The sequence below is a fragment of the Neopsephotus bourkii genome, unplaced genomic scaffold, assembly GCF_033783945.1.
Source record: "Neopsephotus bourkii isolate Nb327-2 ecotype Australia unplaced genomic scaffold, CSIRO-AGI_Nbou_v1 NB_908, whole genome shotgun sequence".
Taxonomy (NCBI): domain Eukaryota; kingdom Metazoa; phylum Chordata; class Aves; order Psittaciformes; family Psittacidae; genus Neopsephotus; species Neopsephotus bourkii.
This window is the reverse complement of record NW_026901402.1, coordinates 419,454-441,140: the sequence shown is the minus strand read 5'-3', so window position 1 is coordinate 441,140 and position 21,687 is coordinate 419,454. Positions and strand designations below refer to the sequence as shown.

Genomic DNA, 21,687 nt, shown 5'->3' with positions numbered 1-21,687 from the left:
AGTCATAGAATAGTTTGGACTGGAAGGGACCTCAAAGATTATCAATTTATTTGTTCTGATAAAGGCTTCCTCTCAGGAGAACTTATTCAAGGAAAGCAACAGCTTGGCATGATGTGGACCTGTCAACTTGGTCCCTGAAGCATAGCAGCTAAGTTCAAATGGCTTTGGACTACAGCTATTAATCTTGAAATGGCTTTTTAGTTCAAATGCAATGTGTCATGAATGTGCCTCTGCTACTTCATGATCCTAGTCACTGTGCATGGGGTCAATAGGGGCTTCTATAACATGATTGCCTTCGCCCCCATTTCTAGCATGCTTAAACACAGGCACAAGCATGTTTCTTGTGCAATGCCACATAACTTGCTTGGAATTTATGAACTTTCCCAATTTCCATCACTTTCTTTAATAGCCTGGCTAGTTCATACTTCTCTTCATTGCATGCAGTGTGGGAACCAGTGAAATGGAGTACCAATTTCATAGGAACTTTTGTAGTCTGTAGCTTTAACATAGTTCTTATCTTCTTCCAGACTCTTTATGCTTCTGGTAGAGAAAAATACATTTCCTGTCTTTTTTTTTTTTTTCCCTGAAACCAAATCACATCACTTTTAAATTAAAAGTTCCTCTAGCATTTTTCCCTTGAAGTTGGTTTTCACAAGATAGGCCTATGCCAGAATCCATCTATATACTGAGTACTGTGATACAAGAGGGCAAAAGGAAAACCTACACTTGCTGCTCTCATTGACATCACTCTTGAGAAAACTCAATAAGAGCAGGACTGTGGCTAAGTGTTTTCAAAGATTTAATTAATTTTAACACAGTCTTTTCAGACATTGCCACAGGCTTGGAAAGGTTCAACTAAACATGAAGCTTGAAGAGGCACTAATGAGAAAATAAAAAAAACCCAATCACCATTTTATTGTAGCATAATTTTTTAGCATATATGTTGACTGATTATCTTTGAAATATTAAGATTAATTTTTCTTCATTTTCAGAGTACACAGAGCAGCTTCAGAGCAGTTGTCAGAGTGCACTATGTTTCTGAACTAAGATCCACATGAGAGCTAAAATACCATTTTGCAATGGAAGCTGATTTCCTTCATGTATACATTATATAGCTGGTACCCCCAAAAGGGTATTTTTCTCAGAGTCCAAGTATTTGTTGACCTGACATAAGCTTTAAACCTCCTGCACAGTACTCATGTATAGTGACAAAGTGATCCATTTCGGCTTCAGTGATTTAAAAGTTCTGAGAGATCTGTGAAATTATTCTGTGAAATACCTTGGAAGCAGAATAAATACCAAACAATATTACTTACATTTGTGTTGTTTCACTAGTGTAATCCTTGAATTCTGTTTTAAGACCAGTGCCTAACAAATTCCTCATGCTTTCATTCTAAGACCTTAAGATTTTAGTCCTTATATTGGAAATATATTTGCCTTTCATGTAGAAACTTAATTTGGGGGTGTTATTTGGTTGTTGTTTTCCAAATTAACATTTTACAATTTAATGGCTTTTTTTTTTTTCTTTTAATCCTTTGTTCGTTTTCTGGGATGTAGAAATGCTACGTTCCTCTAGCACTAATCAGTCTCTCTTGTATACCTATTTTGGAGATTACAAGATGTATGCAAAAACTGTACCAAATTTCTTCTGACTTTTCCTTCTGGAAAGGCATTATCTGTCAGCAAATTCTTGGGCTTGCCGCATGGAAATCCTTCACTTTCAAGATTATTTTTTTTTCTTTTAAGTACCTAAGTGGACTTTTTTTCCCACTAGCTTTTGAAAATCTAATGTACTTAAAAGACTCAGCTTGTTTAGTATAACAGGAACTGTCCTAATATTTAGTAAGTCACTGAGTCAGCTTTGTTGTATAAAGCTCAACTTGGTACTTCAGTACTCTACATGTCAACATATAAACATAGTTATTTAGCCTTTCTGAAACCAGGCAGGGTATCAAAGGCTTGAAGGACTGCTTAATAATAAGTGCTCAGTTTTATCTGACAAAAGGCAAAAAAGATAGGAGAATGGATATGAAAAAATACTGTGGCTTGGCCAGCAGAAGATAATGAATGATATATGAAAGACCGGATCAAGCTGCGCACAAATCTGAAAGCAATCTGACATGAGTTAGAGGAAGGGAAGTTGATGCTGAGGTGAAAATGAGAGAAAATTATCTTTTGTTTAGAAACGCCTGCTGATTCATGAGCTTATGTTTATAGAAATTTCAAGGAAAAAAGCAAAGTCACTAAAAACAGGGAAAGTGTGAGAGAAAAGGCATTTCCAGAACAACAGAAAGAATGAGATAAACTGAAAAAAATCTGACAACACAAAGAAGCAGCTTCCGAAAGACATGTCATAGTGTTTGACATGAATAGCGGCGTGAAGTGGAATACATGAATTTCACACTATTTCTTGCCTTTCTCATGCAGAAAGCAGATTGAGAATGGGACTGCAATAAAACTGAGCAGATACATTATTTTGCAGTTCACTTTTCAGGAAACTGCTGGGGTTTTTTTTTAATCATTTTACTTTCTGGGATAGTATTATCAAACCTCCTCACTTGCCCAGTGCTTCCCTCCAGAATTGCATCAGAAGTTTTCACAAATGTCTCAACATTATATAAAAAAGTTAAGTTTTATTTAGCATATTTTTACTTCATTTATTGTATGTTTTTTTGGTTTGGAAAATTTGACAGCTTGAGAGTCATGGTGTCACCATATCATGGTGTGTATCAGGTTATTACTTCTCCTCAGTTATGGAATGCGTATGTTCAACATTAATGCAAAATAAATTTAACTTTTAACTTTCCATATGGAAAGAGAGTGAGATTAAATGCATAGGTTGGATTCCAATAGACTCTCAAAACTGTAGCAACTATTTAGAATCATAAATATAAATTTATGATTTATAAATTCATAAATGATTTCTAATTATAAATTCATAAATGATTTATAAATTTATAAGAATCATAATTTTCCAGTTTTGGGCTGGAAAGGACTTTAAGGTCATCTATTCCCAACCCCCTGCCATGGGCAGGGATGCCTTACCCTTAGATCATGTTACCCAAGGCTGTCTCCAGCCTGTCCTTGAACACTGCCAGTGATGAAGCATTCACAACTTCCTTGGGCAACCTGTTCCAGTGCCTCACCACCCTAACAGTAAAGAACTTCTTCCTTATATCTAACCTGAGACTATTCTGATGAAAATGGGAGCACATTGCTCAGGCCTGTGTCAAGAGGGCTCCTGAATATCTTCAGGGAAGAAGACTCCACAACCTCCCTGGGCAACCTATTCCAATGCACAGTCACTCTCTGAGTAAAGAAGTTCTTCCTTATGTTCAGGTGGAACTTCCTGTGTTTTAATTTCTACATTTTGCCTTTCATCTTCTTGCCTGGCACAGCGAGAAGAATCTGGCCCCATTGTCTTCACACTTTCCCTTCAGATACTTATGCTCATTGATCAGACCCCCCCTGAGCCTTCTCTCCTCTAGGCTGAACAGGCCCATCTCCCTCAGTTTTTCCTCATAGGAGAGATGCTCCAAACACTTAATACTTTTTGGTCCTTCCCCCAAGTGACAAGTGCTAGGAGGAAAGGCAACAGCCTCAAGTAGCTCCAGGGGAGATTTATATTGGATATTAGGAAAAAACTCTTCACTGAAAGGGTTGTCAAGCACTGGAACAGGCTGCCTGGGGCAGTGGCTGAGTCACCACCCCGGAGGTATTTAAAAGATGTGTAGATGTGGCACTTGGTGTCATGGATTAGTGGTGGCGTTAACAGACTCAATGATCTTAAAGGTCTTTTCCACACTGATTCCATGATTCTAAGGTATTGATTATTCAGTAATCAGTCATGCATCATTTAAAAAGTGCTCCTGAGTTTAAAAATATTTGTAAACATAGATGTAGACAGTTGTAGTTGTAGGCAAACATAGTTGTAGACAGATGTAAAATGTCAAGTTTATTAGGAAATTTGTTCTTTTAATTCTTTCATGGCTGAACCAGCCACACAAGTGGAAGCCACTGGGGAAAGTATGAGTAATCATAGAATCATAGAATAGTTAGGGTTGGAAAGGACCTTAAGATCATCAAGTTCCAACCCCCCTGCCATGGGCAGGGACACCTCACATTAAACCATGTCACCCAAGGCCTCGTCCAACCTGGTCTTGAACACTGCCAAGGATGGAGCATTCACAACCTCCCTGGGCAACCTGTTCCAGTGCCTCACCACCCTAACCTAATGTTTGTATTGATGTTTCTGAGAAACTTTTTCAATTATTTTGTGTGAGTTTGTTTTACGTATGTACACAATGAACTTGAGTGTGATTTAGCAGCTGTAGCACTCAAAGTTGCAGTGTTCCTGTAGATATATCATGCCTTCCTCAAAGCATTGAGACTGTCACAACTGTGGTGAGGACAGCATGCCTGTGGTAATCCTCTGGGAAATCCTGGCTCAAGATGGGGCAGTGAGGCTGTGGTGAACTGCAGGGAGCCCAAATTACAATACCGATGATAGGTGTTGTCTGTCATCACTATCAAAGTGCTAGTGAATGCTGCCACTAAATGCTGCTAAAGTATCCCCACACTCAAGCAGAGCTGGTGCTGCTGCCACTGTCAGTGCTGCATCCATCACTGCAGGAAACTGGGGCTGGGATTTCAGCCATAATGTACTTCAAGTTTCCTGATGAGAGCTACTTTGGAAAGCGTTAACGTTCTGATCTCAAGATGGCTGTATGGAGATGGAGTTTCTACAACAGTTTCTGATGTTATTTAAAAACCCTGTATGAGTTTGGATAAACCAGTCCTGAGGCCATGATTATACCAGGAAGCATGAAGGAGACAGCTTGCTTGGGATCAGCAGAACGAGAAAATGAATTTATGATGGCTTTCAAAATGTAAGGAATTAGGGTTTGGGGATTTTTTTATTTTTAATTGGTGGTTGTTTTTCTTTTCCTTTTTTTCTTTTCTTTTCCTTTCTTTTTTTTTTCTCTTTTTTTCTTTCTTTTCTTTCCTTTTCTTTTTTTTTTTTTCTTCTTTTCTTTTCCTTTCTTTTTGGTTTGGTTTTTTTTGGTTTGGTTTGTTTTTTTAAAGCAAGACATTAGTAAAGAGATGAGGCAAACATATAACCGTAGAGGAAGAGAATCGAAGCATGATGCATTTAAGCTGGCCAGGGCCAGTAAATCACAGATTCTTCTACTCTGAAGTATGTTAACACTATGAACCTACTAAAGAAACTCAGTCAAGCCAAACTGGACCTGGAGGGCATGTTAACAATCAGGTCTCTCCAATATCATAAACACTATTTATATAACCTAAAGGTTTTATATTATTAAATGGAATATGAGCATTTATTCTGTATAGAAGGTGGTGACATTTTAACCTAAAAGCCCTGCTAAATACAGCTTCGGGAACACAGAAATTAACTAAGGACAATATATTTAATTAATATTTGCTTCCCAAGGGGAAGGAATCCCAGAGAGTTGGCTGTGTCTTAAGAAAGCTTTTTGTTTTAGTAAGGCGCTTTAGTAAATCTGTAAGTGTATTTTCCTCCTTTATCATGTTGTTTTGAATAGAATCTTTTAAGGATAATGTGCATTTGGTGGTATTACCAGCTTTGTGCTTTGGTAATATCACCAGTTGTGATTATCACAACTCCTATGTAAGGATAAATTTGCATCTGGAATAACAGGATTTTAGGTTTCCCACTGGCTTCTTCTGCTAAAGCATATCACATAGCAGGGGAGAGACTGCATTACATAAAATTGCCTTCTGTGTGAGCTTCTAAGAGTGATTTCTATAGGTGCCTAGGTGTATGGATGGAGGAATTTGTGAGGATACAGGAGGCTGCAGAAAGCATGTGTGGCAGTGTCCCAGACACTGATAAGCTCCTGTGATTGGCAGTCTGACTGACTGCAAGAACTGATAAACTTGGGGCACCAAAAGTATGCCACATCTGGCCACTTGCCCACCCTGACATCAACAGCCACTTGTGTAAATAGGACCACATTTAAGAGGGTGCTGCTGCTACATGCAGCCAGGCTGCAGGGTTACATACAGACCTGATGAAATGAAGGATCTTTTAAGGGACAATGTGGAAACCCACCTAGGAGCCCTTATATGCTGTTACCACCGCATGCCCCTGCACAAACAGCTGGGGTTGTCCTCCCAGCCATGCACTAGTGGTAACTGTGAGTCAGTGTGCAAGCGCAGAAGTGAGCTGTGTGAGCAGACATGCATGGGCAGTGTGAATGGTTACCAGCTATCATTAATAGTTGGATTCTATTAGTTCTTGTGGAATAATATTAAATGAGAAGGCAAAATATAAGGCTGCAAGCATCATCCTGTACAATTGTACGATGATTCTAAGAGTGGAGAAGGAGAAAGCTATCAGTGAGTTTTTGCACTAGAGGCTGGCAGGAAAAAAGTTGGTTTTGTCCAGGACTCAGATCTTTGAAACGGCCAGTTAAAATGAGACTATCAGATTTCGTAACTGCAAAACAGCTAATATATGTCTGTATCATTCCCCTATTATTCTTGTGGCTATCTCAGATCCACATCCATATATGTAGATTCTTTTACTTAAATAGATAAGTTTCGTGGTTAAATTCAGCTCAAAACACTTACATTATAGGTTATGTAGGGAACCTTCTAAGCATGCACTGTATTTAATGAGAGATTTTTTTCAATGGAAAGAACTGTTCTAACTATTCATCTGACCAAGACTGATTTCCACTTTTTGATGTAGTTGATTGATTCAATTTCCTCATTGGAGCTAATGGAAGCTCAGACACCTAATTCACACGAAGACTCTGAGGGAGGGAGCTGGGCCTCTATAGTTTGGTGAAAAGGAGACTGAGGGGTGACCTTATTAGTGTATATAAATATATAAAGGGGGAGTGTCACAAGGATGGAGCCAGGCTCTTCTCAGTGGCAAACAATGATAGGACAAGGTGTAATGGGTACAAACTGGAACACAAGAGGTTCCACTTAAACTTGAGAAGAAACTTCTTCTCAGTGAGGGTGACAGAACACTGGAACAGGCTGCCCAGGGGGTTGTGGAGTCTCCTTCTCTGGAGACATTCAAAACCCGCCTGGACGCGTTCCTGTGTAACCTTTTCTAGGTGTTCCTGCTCCAGCAGGGGGATTGGACTAGATGATCTTTTGAGGTCCCTTCCAATCTGTAGCATACTGTGATACTGTGATACCCCTCTACTGAAGAAAACTAAATTTTTATCCCACTCTTAATGATGTCATAGTAAAGAACACCAACAAAATGAAACCCTGGTTAACACTGCAGGTGTGATCTGCCTGTCTCAATATGATGCAAATTTTTCTCAATAGATTGGTGGTACCAGGTTTGTTTGTTTGTTTGTTTGTTTGTTTGCTTTCCTTTGAATTATTTCCCAGAGTGAAAGTAAGTTCAAACAAGCAGTGCAAGTGAGCAGTGGGTGTGTGACATGGTGATTCTACTCCTGTGAATTCCTGAGTGTTCAAACAAGCAGTGCAAGTGAGCAGTGGGTGTGTGACATGGTGATTCTACTCCTGTGAATTCCTGAGTGTTCAAACAAGCAGTGCAAGTGAGCAGTGGGTGTGTGACATGGTGATTCTACTCCTGTGAATTCCTGAGTGTTCAAACAAGCAGTGCAAGTGAGCAGTGGGTGTGTGACATGGTGATTCTACTCCTGTGAATTCCTGAGTGCAACCTTTATGATCTTTTTTCTTCTCATTGGGGAAATTTTCACATGAAAGGTTTACATTTCCATTAAAATGATAATCGTGCAATTAACAGGGTTAGTGGTAAATTAATATAATAGTATGTCAATGAATCATAGAATCATAAAATAGGGTTGGAAAGGACCTTAAGACCATCTAGTTCCAACCCCCCTGCCATGGGCAGCGACACCTCACACTAAAAGAAAAATAAGAAAATAAGAAAGAGTATGAAAAGAAGCTTTACTGCAGAAGGTTAGGGGCACAGTGGCAGGATAATGATAAATTGTGCAGACCCAAGTCCAGTCAATGGCACTGTGTAAGAGTTGCCTCTACTGCAAAACCAGTTTTAGTGAATAATGCATATCATTTCCAAAGATGAAGGAAACTTTCCCCCTCTAGAGGCTAATGCAAAGAACTGCTTACCTACTTCTAGTTTACCCTCTGGAATTAGATTTGGGTAGAACCACATTAAACCCAAAATCTGCATGCAGCCAAACTCACAATTCAAATCCAGCCCTTGGAGTTATATGTCAATAGTTTTCACTGACCTGATTGTCAAAGCTCTAGTTAACTGTACATTAACTTCTGGTTAATGCAAAGCCATCTCACACATAGAGGGGGTGTCAATGACCAGCTGCAGTGCAGTGCTCCAAATAGGCATGGATGAGGAGCCACTGAGAGTTTATAGCTCAGAATTTAAGGGTTGAAGGGACAGGTGACATTATAGCGGAGTCTGATACAGGCTGCCCAACCAAGAAGACCGAGCAGATGAAGTCCTTTACAAACAGATAGAAGTGGTCTAACGTTCAAAAGCCCTGATCTTCAGAGGGCTTCAACCACCCTAATGTCTGATGTAGGGGCAACACAGCAGGGCATAAGCAACCCAGGAGATTCCTGGAATGTGTTAATGATAACTTCATTCTCCAAGTGATAAAGAAGCCAATGAGGAGAAGAGCAAGGAGCTATGTTGGACCTTGTGCTCACCACCAAGGAGAACATCAGGCTCATAAACATCTAAGCAACCTGAAGGTGTACTGGTCCATGGGACCCAATCAGATGCATTCATGGGTCCTGAGGGAATTGGCAGATGAAGTGGCTAAGCCGCTAGCCATCATATTTGAGAAGTCATGGTGATCTCATAAAGTTCTGACTGACTGAAAAAAGGGAGAAGAGCAGGCTTCAGGGGGACCCTAGAGCAGCCTTCCAGTATCTGAAGTGGTACTACAGGAAGGGTGGAAAGGGACTTTTTGGGCATGTAGTGACAGGACAAGGGGGAATGGCTTTAAGATGAAAGAGGGTAGATTTACGTTAGATATTAGGAAGAAGTTCTTTCCTATGAGGGTTGTGAGACACTGGAACAGGTTTCCCAGAGAAACTGTGGATGTCCCCTCTCTGGAAGTCTTCAAGGCCATTTTGGACAGAGCTTTGAGCAACCTGAGCTAGTGAAAGTGTCCCCATCCATGGTATGGGGGCTGGAACTAGGTGAGCTTTAAGGTCCCTTCCAACCCAAATCATTGCAGATTCTATGATCTTCAGCCACTGCAGCTGTATGCTTGTTCTTTACTTTTTTCTTTGTGAGTAGCCTAATTTTCTGAGTGGCTGGACCTTGCTCCTTTCTTCCTGTTTAAGAAGACACGAGCTTTACTGACTTCATGACCCAGGTGTCTGCTCACATCCACAGTGGCTCCTGAGCTCTGCTGCCCAGTTATGTGCTTTTAATGAAATAAGACTGAGCTTAACTGTGGAAGTTTAGTAAAACAGAGCTACTCATATCCTGCTGGTGATATCTATTACTTAGAAGCAGAAAGAAACATTTTACAAGCAGGAAGAAATATTTTATTTTCAAAAGAGTATGATTTAACATTCATTTAGCTTCTCCTAACCTTTCTAATCAGGTATCAGCTCCCAGAGATGGTTTGGCATTTCATCATCCTACTGACAATGCCATGGAGAACCCTTAATGTTAAATGATTTAAATGTGCTCTGCACCTTAAATATGTTTTCCTGTGCACTTTAAAAATAATCCCTTTCATTCAGCATTGGTACTCTGCCAGTGAGTGTCAGTGGCAACTCTGCTTTGATATTTTACTGTAAGCACAACACTAGGAGTACCATGCGAGTGGAAGTCAAAGGCTGTGTACTGTATTGTGCAGTGTACACTGGTTTGAAATACTAGGTACAGGGCCCTGCAAGCAAGGTATATAGACAGGATCACATCTTTGCTAATCAGCCTTAGGAAAAAACAATTATCTTATTGGCCTTAAGAGCTTGTACCTTTGTCAACATCTGTTTTGCACTGAGCTGATGAAATGAATGTGGTGTACCAAAGATACTGCTTTCTGAGAAGTGTGCCCTCTTTCCCTTTTAAAAATCATACCATGCTATGCAACTGGAAGTCAGCTTTGTCATCAAATCAATCTTTTTTTCTACTTAAATCAATGACTTATAGTATTAATTGGGAATGGATTGCATGAATATAATTCATTGGTAATTGCTACTGTGGACATGCCAACTATTTTGCCTTAAAAAGAGGATGGAAACATGCTTCATTTGTGTGTACTCCACTTCCATCTCATATTACTGCTGTTTGCTTAGAAAGTGTTACGTGTGAAAATAAAAGTGAGTGGTGCCAGATCAGGGCAATTCATCAAATACATGGAATGGAGGCAAACTGGATTCCACCTGACCAGGTTTACTTAGTTGAAAATCAGTCCAAGAAACTGCAAAGTCTTATCAACAATAACAAAAAATGTTTTTCTCCTGCCCATGAAGTCCATAGAGGAGTAGAAGAAATCTTGTGGCAGAGACGAATATTCCCATTGTTTCAGTCATAGAAAAGGTTTCTTTCCATTATAACTGCAGTAATTGCATGTATTGAAGTCTAGCAGGGAAATGCTACACACTGTATTTATCTTTATATGGGAAACTTTACATTGCCAGCCTATGCAGTGTCAGTTCATATCATTCTTTGTGAAACATAATGATGGAATTAGGGCATGTGGATCATGATTTGTGGGTTCAATATACCATAAACTATTCTGGTTTCAGCTAGCTAAGTAGGTCTGATTTGATTTAACAGTTCACAAAGGACACATGTGCTCGGGTGACAAACTACCTTGTTTTCAGTTAGTGTAGGTCGACTTGTTAGAAAATAAACACAGCCACAATTTACATCATTAGCTTAACACAGAGTATTACAAAGTAGTGCTGTTTTATGCTGAGACAAGTGCCTAATTAATTTACTTTAAGTTATGTGCATTAGTTTCAAGATAGCCTTTTCACAGTGATTTCTGCTGCAAGTCAGAATATGTACATGTGGTTTTCAGTACAAGTCCCACTTTTTTGGTTTGAGTTGCTTTTTTTTTTCTTATAAATCCCAGTGTCTGAGAAAATATTATTTCACTGCTACAGGAAGAGGACTTTTTTTTCCTCTTTTCTATTTCTTGAATTTTAAGTTTTTGAATCAGGATACCTTCCTCAATAAAGTTACATAGAACAGATGTTTTCAAACACATTATTGCTGTGGCACAGTATGTGCACAATGCCAACAGTTTGGGCAATTCAAGAATTACACTTTTTTTGAATGATCCTTATGGTGGCTGCATCCAGTCTGTTTTCAGACAGCAGTCACTGCATAGCTAGATACTCCATTTATGCATAATATGAGCTTGGTAGGGTTATTATGGCCTACTAGGGAGCAACAACATTCTTTTGTCTCTCAGGCTCTGGAAGGAAAAATGCTGGAATTAGTTTTTCTTTCTGCTGTACATTATGATAAATTTTGTTATGATCATAGAATCATAGAAGAGTTAGGGTTGGAAAGAACCTTAAGATCATCTAGTTCCAGCAAAGCTTGAGACCCCATGTACTGGAAGTGTTAGGTAATGCATGCTGTTTGCTATCCTGGATTTCAGAAAACAATCCAGTCTAGTACATTTATCACATTTTGGATTGTTTTTCTGCTGTGTTCACTTACAACAATAAGAATATTCTCAGTCCTCAGGAAATTTCTCTCATTTAAACAGTTGTAAATTATTAAAGCCAAGCGCACTTTCCTCTTGTTTCCAGTAGAAGCTGTATATCAAGGAGTTCATAGGTAAATATTTTCCCAATAATTTCTTAGAGTCACTTACTGTATTACAAGTTCAGGCTTTCTGTGGCCTAAACCATTAACCTAGAATCTTGTACGTGTTGATTACTGCAATCAGGAAAAAAAATCTTTTTTTCTTAAATAAAGTTGTTTAAAAATGGTGCTAGAAGCTCCTAATAAAATGCCTAAATTGCCCAACAACCATTTTGCAGGCACTGCTACTAAATACATTTGATTCCTATAAATGCCAAGTGAGCTCATGTGTACACATATCAGAGTAAATTGGTCAGTCACAATCTGCTTGCTGTGCTTTTCCAAGAGAACATAGCTACTGCATGCCTCTGCCATCCCACTTGTGCAATGATGGGAAGAAGGACAATCTGAGGGTTGCACATGCTATCATGGCGAGCTAATTGGGAACTGGTGGACTGCTCCTAGCAATGTGCTCACATCCCTGTCTTGCATGACAGAACGCTACCTACAAAAGGGGGTTTTGGCCATGTAAGTCTCAGAATTAGTCTTACAGCTTGATGATGCAGTAGCAATCCTAACTGATCTTGTGACCATACTTTATCAGACCTAACTACTCTTAGTTCTGGCTACAGATTTACAAGTGAATACGTGGGTATAACTCCTCAAAGTTAACTAAATGTTATGTTAAGAACATGGAATTTCCAAAGGTGGGACAAAGCACTTCAAACACAAAATTATGAATTCTGGCCCCAGTACAAGTTGGAAAGGGATCATTCTGGTGCCATCAGTGCTACTGGTCCACCTTCCCACTCTGCCAAGTGTTCTGATTTTGCTTTATATATATATATATATATATATACACACACACATATATATATGACTAAAATTTGATGGTGATGATAGTGTGATATTTGGTACCAAGTTTGGTTTTAAATGTTCAGATTTTTTAATATTAAATTAGTGTTAAAGATTATTTTTCACTGTTTTAATTTCAGATTTGGATTCTCTAACAGGGCATGCATTTCCAGGTAAAGTGGACAGTTAGATTAGATTATGTTCTGTGTTTGTTTTATACTGAATTTATTGAGTTTGACTTTGTGGGGGGTAAAATTTAATTGGTGTGCTTCTGACAGCATTTTGTTACATGTCAAAATTATACTATCAGGGTTTTTTTTAAATTTCAGATAGATGAAGAAGTAGCTACTACATGCACTAGTTTAAAGAATAGAACTGAAAGTCTGCTTTAAATGTTAATTGTGGTACCTTTAATATTAAACAATTCAAAGCAGGGAGAAGCATTAATCCAAAATACCAAATTCTAATGAAAAGAACTGAAGTTAATTCAAACTTGTACATGACTCTGTAAGGAAGAAAAAGAACCACCTCTTAGCTTTTAAGGAAAGCTAAGACACAACAAATACAAGACTGAATTTCTAGTGCTTTTACTAGAAATATATAGGAAACAGGTTTTGAACAGCAAGAACATCATTTCAGTAGAGAATTAAAAAAGGATGAGAACACAATTATATTAATTCTCCAGATTATACTGTATGCATCCATTTCTATGTTGTGTGGAAATTAACTTTAAAAATTATTCACTCAATTAAAACTTTTAGAATCTTACAACTATAATTGTTTAATAATTTAAACACTTGGAGCTGGGAATTTTTTCATGGAAATAGAACAGTGGAAATATTGATGCTCAGTGATCACGTGAACTTCTGTGTTACTTGAGTAAAAATTTTGGCACAGGAGGAATATAAATGAGCATTCCATAAGATAAGGTAAATCTCTGCTGCAAATGTGCAGATGCTTCCTGTGCTCAAAATTCTCTTGTAGAATCCTCCAAATGAATAGGTTGTGAAAGCTAAGGAGTATTTTTTGTATCCAAAAGAGATTCAGTCAAAATTTGTGACTGTATATATCATTAGAGCAATATTAGTTTTCATTATCTAATTGGTTTGTAATGTGTCTATTTCATAATATAATATTCCTCCTTCAGTTTTTGTTTAAAAAAGTATTCTTTAAAATCTATGGGATGGTAGATTTATTTTTTTGAGGTTTCCCAAGCATTCCTTCACTGTGGCATTAGGTGTGCTGCAGGAACTTCAGTAGAACTAACGATCAAAAAACTATTAGAAGTTCATTATCATGAAGTTTGTGTGCAGTGTGGAGCAGATCGAGATACAGAGTCTGTCAGAGCTATTTGTACTCAAACACAGCAGCAAACAAGTGATGTCTGTGTGAGATGTCAGAAGGCTGTAAGTGCAGATTTTGCCCTTTTCATACCCGGTTTTGGAGACTGCGTAGTTTGGTTTTCTTTGAGTAACGATACTCATGGTACTGCTTTATAGGTCCATCTTGTAAACATGATCTTCACAATTGCTGTCATATATATGCATGTATCAACAAGGTAGACATTGAGACAAGCAGTATCAGTGTATTTTTTTTTCTTTTTAAAAATTGAGTCTTCTTTTGTTTTTACATAAATATTTTGTGTTACTATATAGTGCTGTCATGGCGTGTCCCATTCTTACTTTGAAATATGATAATCTTAACATAATGAGAACGGTCGGTACTGACAACAGAGCCTTATGCTAATATGTATGTTCCAAATTATGGCAAAGAGAAATCATCCTTATTCTGTATGGAAAATGTTCTGAATTGCTAGACAGGTAAATTATATGTCTGCATTACGTTCCAGATGTAGCTGTATGCAAATGGCCTGTTATGTAGCACAGATGTAAGAGAAGAGTATAGGTAGCTGAGAAAAGTAAAAGCCTGGAAACAGGGACTTGGCTTACATAGATCTTTATTTGGAGACTCACTGTATAGCTGTGCCACTGGACAGCTCACAGAATGATAGAGAAAACAGTTCCCATTTCATGATTTGCCAGGGTGGAGACATACTCTTTTCACACACAACTGTAAAAGCAGCAGAATGTCCTGTCTTGCTTTACTCACTTGCATTTAATAATCAAGTCATGACACTATTCTGCTAAAATATTGTAGACTGTATATTTAATTACAAATGTAGCTTTATTAAACATTGAAAGGGATGCTTATGTATCTGGTTATACTGGAAAACACCGAACACTAAATCCATCCTGCTACCTGTGTGTAAACATGGTAATTCTATTTAACTCTAGTAACTCTATATGAACTTCAGGAGACAGTAAAAGTCAAGGTGTTACTTATGCTTCTTCAATGGCAATTACTTAATTAGATGACATACGTTCAGATGATCTTAGTGTATTAACAGGTGGTTTGGATCTCACACTGAGCAAACACAAAGCAAACTCAATTGAGATTTACAGTTATCTCACCTTGGGAAAAGCACTCCGTCTGAGCTAATCCAGCAAGATTCATTAACAAGACCTCTAATGTATGGTGATCTAATGTTTTTTCACATGACCCTTGGCCGAAAGCAGAGCATGAAACAGCTACTTTCCAAAAGTCACGCAACTGTGCTGGTGCAATGCTGAGTGGGTGCTAACCCCAGACAGGCCCTTAGCTGGGCAGACAGCTAAACTTCTGAACTAATCACACATTTCCCAGGTGTTTTGCATCCAGATGGCTTCAAATTCATGTGAGCTCAATTAGGGTGTAATTGCTTGATGAATTTCAGGTGAAGTACTTTCCCTACCATCACTGGCCACTGTACCAGCCTCCCCTGTGTTTTCTGTAGATGTGGGCAATCTTTGCTACTTCAGAGACAGATCAGAATATAAACCACACCAAAGTATCTGTCTGGTTTTTATGTGAAAGGAAAAATAAAATCTTTATAACCCTTGCAGTTGATCAGCTGAAACCCTAAAGTATGAGATTTGATTATAGTCATTGTCTTAATGCAGAGCTGCAAGTGTTATGGGCATGTTGAGAACTTCCAGAACCTGGATTAAAGCATCTCTTTTACAATGATATCTAATCTCGTCCTAAAGCTCCAAGCGATGGCGAGTCCACCAGCTCCCCTGGTAAGCCATTCCAATATTTAATTACCCTTAGTGCTAGGAAATTGCAATGTCGTGGAAAGGTTGAATTTGTTTAATTTCAGCTGCCAGTCTTCCTTTTGCTATGCCTTTGTCGGTAAGACTGAAAAGTCTCCCTTTTTCAGATATGTTTTCTGAACAAGTGTCTATGAAATACTGATTTGCAGTGTCCTGTGGAAAAGGATGCACATAGAAGCTTGTGTTCCTTTTCTGGCTGCGCCACTTGGCTTAATGAAGTTATTGCTTTGATCTGCAAACCTTGATCCTCCATATCTTTAGACTATCACAATTTTAACACCCTTATGACTACTAAACAATTATAGTTAGTAGTCAAGACATCTCTCAACTTTCTTTCTGGTAAATTGGATATGTTGTACACTTTAAGGCTCACACTGTAAGACTGGTTTTCTGACAGCTGTCCTAAGAACTCTCCATTTTTCTCAAAAACTATAAATAATATGTTCATGTAGAAATTTTGTAAATGCTGTATATAGAAGAAAAGTCATTTCTTATTTGTACATAACACTTCCTTTATCACTCTCCCTTTTTAGGCATTTAGCTACAACGCACAACTGCCAGCTCAGGTTGCAGTGTCTGTGTCAAGCAATCCAAGTGGTGATCCCAAAATCTACCTAATAGGATAGGAATGAATGGTTTTCCTCTAGTTTGATGGGTTTAACATGAGATAAGAGGAGGAAAGGAATGCTTCTTTTGGAGCGCAGCAAATCTATACTCTTCCAATCTAGTTATACCTCGGTGGGCATCTAGTTTTAGGTGATCATTATTCTAGAGAGAAAGGAGGATTAGCTAGCATGTATATGTCTTTAGGGAGCAGGATGAAAAAAAGGGATAAAGACTTCAAAGTCTGTAAAGATACAACATTTTTCCTGACATTTTTCCTGCAAAACAGAAAATGTGGTGCTGGTAGTCCCTGTAACCGAAGGCTTTTCTCAGTCTTCTTAAGCAAGTTACCCTTATTTACTTAGATAATTACATTCCTTCATAATCCCACACATGCCTTCACAGTAGAACTTTGAGAGATTTGGGTTCCAGAATTATGTTTTTCTATCTGACATATAAGTGTGCCACAAAACTGTCCAGATTATAATGCATTTAAACTGTTCCTTGGGCCTTTGCCTCACAGAATAGAATCTTCCATGGTGTAGGTCTTTGTTCCCAGATGTTCCCAGTCTTCTATTTGTTTGCTTTATAACACATTTTGGTGGCAGTAACTTGTCCAAGCTATTGCAGTACTTTGTCCAAATAAATTATTTGATTTCCTTATATTTTTTTTTCCCTCAGTAGTGAGGAAAAGATGGTGTTTTGGGCTCTAGTTTTTACTTGAAGAATAAGTTATGCATTTTATATAACAGACTTAATAGTAAGACTTTGGATAGATGCATAAAACTGCAGGGTGTATAAAGGCCAAACTGAGGGATCCCTGGCTCCCAGGGGAATGTCCTTAGGAATACACTGCTTATGAGTTATGTCTGCAGCAGCATAACTCTTGCATTCATTACATTCCTTTTCTGTGCAATGGCCCAGATATAGAGAATGGCTCTCTCACAAGTCCCTTTGTAAACAGAGAAAATACTAGTTGGGTTTTTTTTTTTAGATATGAGCTCCTGCCCTTGGAGTTACAAAGGCACCAAGGTATTTATTGCTACACTGAATTATGCCCTTTCAACTGCATATCCAATAGCTGTTGTATGGTGTTCTTTCCAATGGCTGTGAAGCGTGCTTGTGAATTCTTGTTCTGATTGCATATGTATTAATTAGCTGCCATCCGACTTAGGACTCTACAGTAGATAATCCAAATGCACCTTCTGCCTCTCTGGTGAATTTACTTTTAATTCAGCCTTGGCACAGAGTGTTTTCTCCTTTCTTTACTAGGATCCCAAGGTATCCGAACTTTTCAGTAAGATTTACAGACTTTGTTTTTCATTTTGTTAATGATGAATTCTGTTTTGTCACAATTCTTCTAAATAAGCTGGAGGTTTTACAGAATACCTCAGGGACAAATCTGCGGCTGGTTATTTTAACTGTTCTTCATTTTGGAAGATACAATGCTAGATTTCAACTTCAAAACGTTTCCTTTTTTGTTTTTGAAAGTCGTTTAATAGTCTAGGGAAAAGGCAGTTGTCTTCAGCACTATTGGTAAACCTAAGAGAGCTAAGTGAAATGAGCATTCTCAGGTCTTCATATAGTAGCTCTAGCTGTGATAGGAATTTGGTATATGCAGTTCTCTGGGAGGTGTTTAGAGAAAGAGGGTCTCAAATGCTAATCAGATGTGAACAAAAATATCCATTTTAATTCCTGGGTGTATCTGATCAAAGTAGTTGGTTGGCAACCTGCTCCTTTTCCATAAAGAATAATACCTTGTCCATATAATAAGCATCATTTCACAGGTTAGTTAATAACCTACTGAACTGTGCACTTTCCTGTTCACAGATCTGCTAGGTCTAAAAGTTAAATGGACATTTCATTCATTACATCGGTAGAGGGGCTTTGTGGCTGAAATCAAAGTTTATCTGAAAGTGTCTGCTCAACCGTATTATTTGGAGTTACTGTAGTATTGAGTCAGAGGTGCAGAAAGTCTCATCTTTATCCTCTTTCTCTGCCTTTGCCCAAAGCATGTTTAAGGTTGAGTAGATTGTTAATGAAGAATGGATGGTTTAGAACAAATAACATGGAGCGGTACCTAGTACAAGAATATCAACAATAGAATATCAAAATTTAACATCTTTTTATTAGAGTTGTCAGATCTTTTAAAAACAAATTTTAGAGATATTATTTCACAGATGCTTCTGGCTATCCATCCTCTTGATTTTATCCAGGCAAATGCCTGCCCAGTGAATTAAAGTCTGGCAAACTGATTCTAGGTTTTTTCTTTCCCTCTAAGCTTTCTACTGAACTCTAGTGACATTATTTTTGATTTACACCAAATTCAAAGAGAGCAAAACATTTCAGCTTAGGCTGAGTACAAGCTTCATAAAAAAAAACCCCAACACTAAAACAAAAATATAAAATGAAAGCCGTCAAAACATAATGGGGTGGAGTATGATGAGCTAGTAGACAAAGCAAAACAGATCACTTGCAGTTTAACTCCCTTTGTACTTCCTGTTCTGTAAAATTCAATAGACAGAGCTACAAAGAAGAAATAAACCTTCTTTCATCTATTACACTTCATCTGGTATAGGCCTTATCAGGCTTCATAACATTTTTAACTCTGTTAATTTCTTACACATCTATGTTTGCACCTTGACTTTTTTGTCTCAAGTAAAAACTGTGGGGAGAAAGCTTCTGTGTACAATATACTTCTTTTGCCTTTAGAGTCTTAATTAGGATGTAACTGTGCATAGTCCTGCTGTTCAAAATAGCAGGCTGCCAGATGAACCTGCAGGTAGAAAAACTAAGTACTACATACAAAGTGATAAGTCTGATATGTGGATTTGCACTAGGGAGAAAGACTTAAAAAAAATATTTCAAATGGATAGAAATTTATTTGCATGACACTGAGCAAACCTTTCCAGGAATCAGGATGCATTCAGCATGTGCACTAGGGAAGCTGAGCTGGGACATGCACAGCACTATGTTGTATCCCTGCTCCAGAATGCACTTAGTCATGGAGTAACAAAGATAGGAATACAGACAAAAATGACTAATCGTGCAGGAACTTGACAGCTGTGTGAATTTAATTATTTAAATATTTATTTATCTATCCTCAATTTCACCTCTTCATCTTTCATTTAATAGCTGAAAAAAAAAAAGAGGATACAAACTTTTCTTGAAAATGAGGTAATTTCAGAATTAGAAGGAGCTATATACACTTTTAAAATTATGCGTTTCACAGAGGCATATGATGCTGGTGCTTTGTGACATGAGTTTATTTTAACCTTTGGATTAGTTGATCTCATTTCTTTGGTTCTTCAATATGATTTATAATTCTTCTACAAGAACTGTATAAATAGCTCTTGGTAGAGAGGCACAGATACTAGTACTCATTACTTAGCCATTTGTATGAGTTATACAAAGTCTTGATGAGTTCTGCATAATTCTTGGTCATATCTTATATCAAGTTAAGGATTAATTTTTAATTGTACTTTAATATTTTTAAAATATTTTACTAATTATTATTTATAAGTGCTCTGGATATTTCATGCTAAGGGTACAGGAAGAATCAGGGTACTTACATACCTCATTTGTTACCACCAAACAGAATTAAAAGGAAATAAAATTTTAGAAAATAATAGCTTTGACTTAGCTAGGTACTGCACAGCTACATGATGTTTTTCTAGTTTGCAAATACATGAATTCATGGCTTGATTCTTCTTTAAATAGTCATTTCTCTTTAGAAAAATCTGCAACATAATTATTTGAGAGCTGCAAGGGCAACAGTAATTATGACATTGGGTTTGTCAAATTACCCGGAATGTTCTATTAAGGCAGTGATTTGTCTGTGCTGTCATTCAACTGTTCGTGCTCTACGTTTAGCCTGTGCTGCTGCTGGAAATTGTTTTGAGTCTATTATGTTGTTGAACATCTTAAATAGCCCCTGCACTTCATAATGTTAAGAAAAACAGGTCAAATGAAAACCCTGAATGTTAAAAGTCTCCTAGAAGAAATATATTCAGATGTTCTAAACTAATTCTATAGTTCACAAGAACTCATACAAAGAAAGATATTAAACTGGAATTACAGCTAAAGGCAAATCCTTAAGGAGGATAATTTAGATTTCAAATTGAAAAGAGGACAGCCATGTTGGCTCAAAGCATAAATTTGACTTAATCTGCCAAAGTGTGGAGTCGTTATAGATTCTAACGTATCTATGCAGTATTGTGTAAAGCTATTGAGCCTTCAATTTTTGTTGAAAACTTTGCCTCCTCACTTAAAATCTGTGTCCTTTAATTTCCTCACTTTCATAACATGGATAAGATGTAGCCTTTTTCCCAGCTAATATCGAAAATGCTTTGAAATTTTCAGGTGGTAGTTGCTTAAAATAGACAAGCATGTAATACTGCATTGACGAGGTTTCTATTTACTGTGATTACGTACTGTCCAACACTAATTATGTGTTTAGGCCAGCTTATAGCAGCTGAAGGTTATACTTAGAACATTTTATAAAATACATAGTTCATATTAGTACATATTTTTCTATAATTTAGAACTGTTTTCCAGGGCACAATACGAATCATGACCCTTATGATCCTCAATGGCCACTTAAGCGATCAAGCAGCACTTCTTTATGAAATTTAGTTCTGTGTGTAAGCAACAAGGAAGATTTTAAAATGATCGCTTTATATTGTAGTCTAAATTATTCTTTAAATATTGCTTTCTCTAAAACAATGTCACTTCAGGATATTGTTTAAACTTGTGATTATATTTTTGAAATTTGTGTTTGTTTCAGACCTTTTTCCCCCCCTTTCTCTAAATGAGCAGTCTCAGTTTTGAATTATGAAAGCTATACCAAGGAGAATAGATATTCAGATAACTCTCTACAAGCCAACAAAATGTGCACAGAAGTTTAATGTATTGCATAGATCAGCAGTCAGGAATGTCATTGCTTTTACAAGATTCTTAACAAGAACAAATCATACTGCTGTATAAATATATTCTACTGAAAATATTAAATGACACTGCTTGAAGTTATAATGCCATACACAGTCTTTGCCATTTCAAAGTAAAATTGATGATATAACTGAAATTTTATTTTTAACATAGTTCTAGAACTGTTTTCTTGTTCGGATCTAGGCCCACGAAGCGATCATAAGGATCAGAGATGATAGCAGCTAGTGTTTTCCAGAGTTGTGTCTACCTCTGTCTAAATATGCTTGTGATTCCTACACCCAGAAATTTTGGATGTGGTAGTGTGAGACTTCTCTGTCAAGATCAGTGACTTGTGTATGTGTGTTTGATTTTAATGCAAGA

General features: G+C 37.6%; 1 protein-coding gene across 25 annotated transcripts in view; it reads left to right on the top strand.

Annotated features, from left to right (window-relative positions):
- Positions 1-21,687, top strand: part of DLGAP2 (DLG associated protein 2) — a 462,107-nt gene that overhangs the window by 294,650 nt on the left and 145,770 nt on the right. For 7 of the 25 annotated variants that reach the window (XM_061357584.1, XM_061357581.1, XM_061357578.1 and 4 more), the window contains one exon: positions 12,766-12,798. The exons of 10 other annotated variants lie outside the window; for them this stretch is intronic. In XM_061357584.1, coding sequence (XP_061213568.1) covers positions 12,766-12,798 — 33 coding nt within the window. Of the gene's footprint in view, positions 1-12,765; positions 12,799-15,394; positions 15,745-21,687 lie in introns of those variants that run through there. 8 more of the 25 variants (XM_061357588.1, XM_061357599.1, XM_061357589.1 and 5 more) reach the window with 3 other exon arrangements.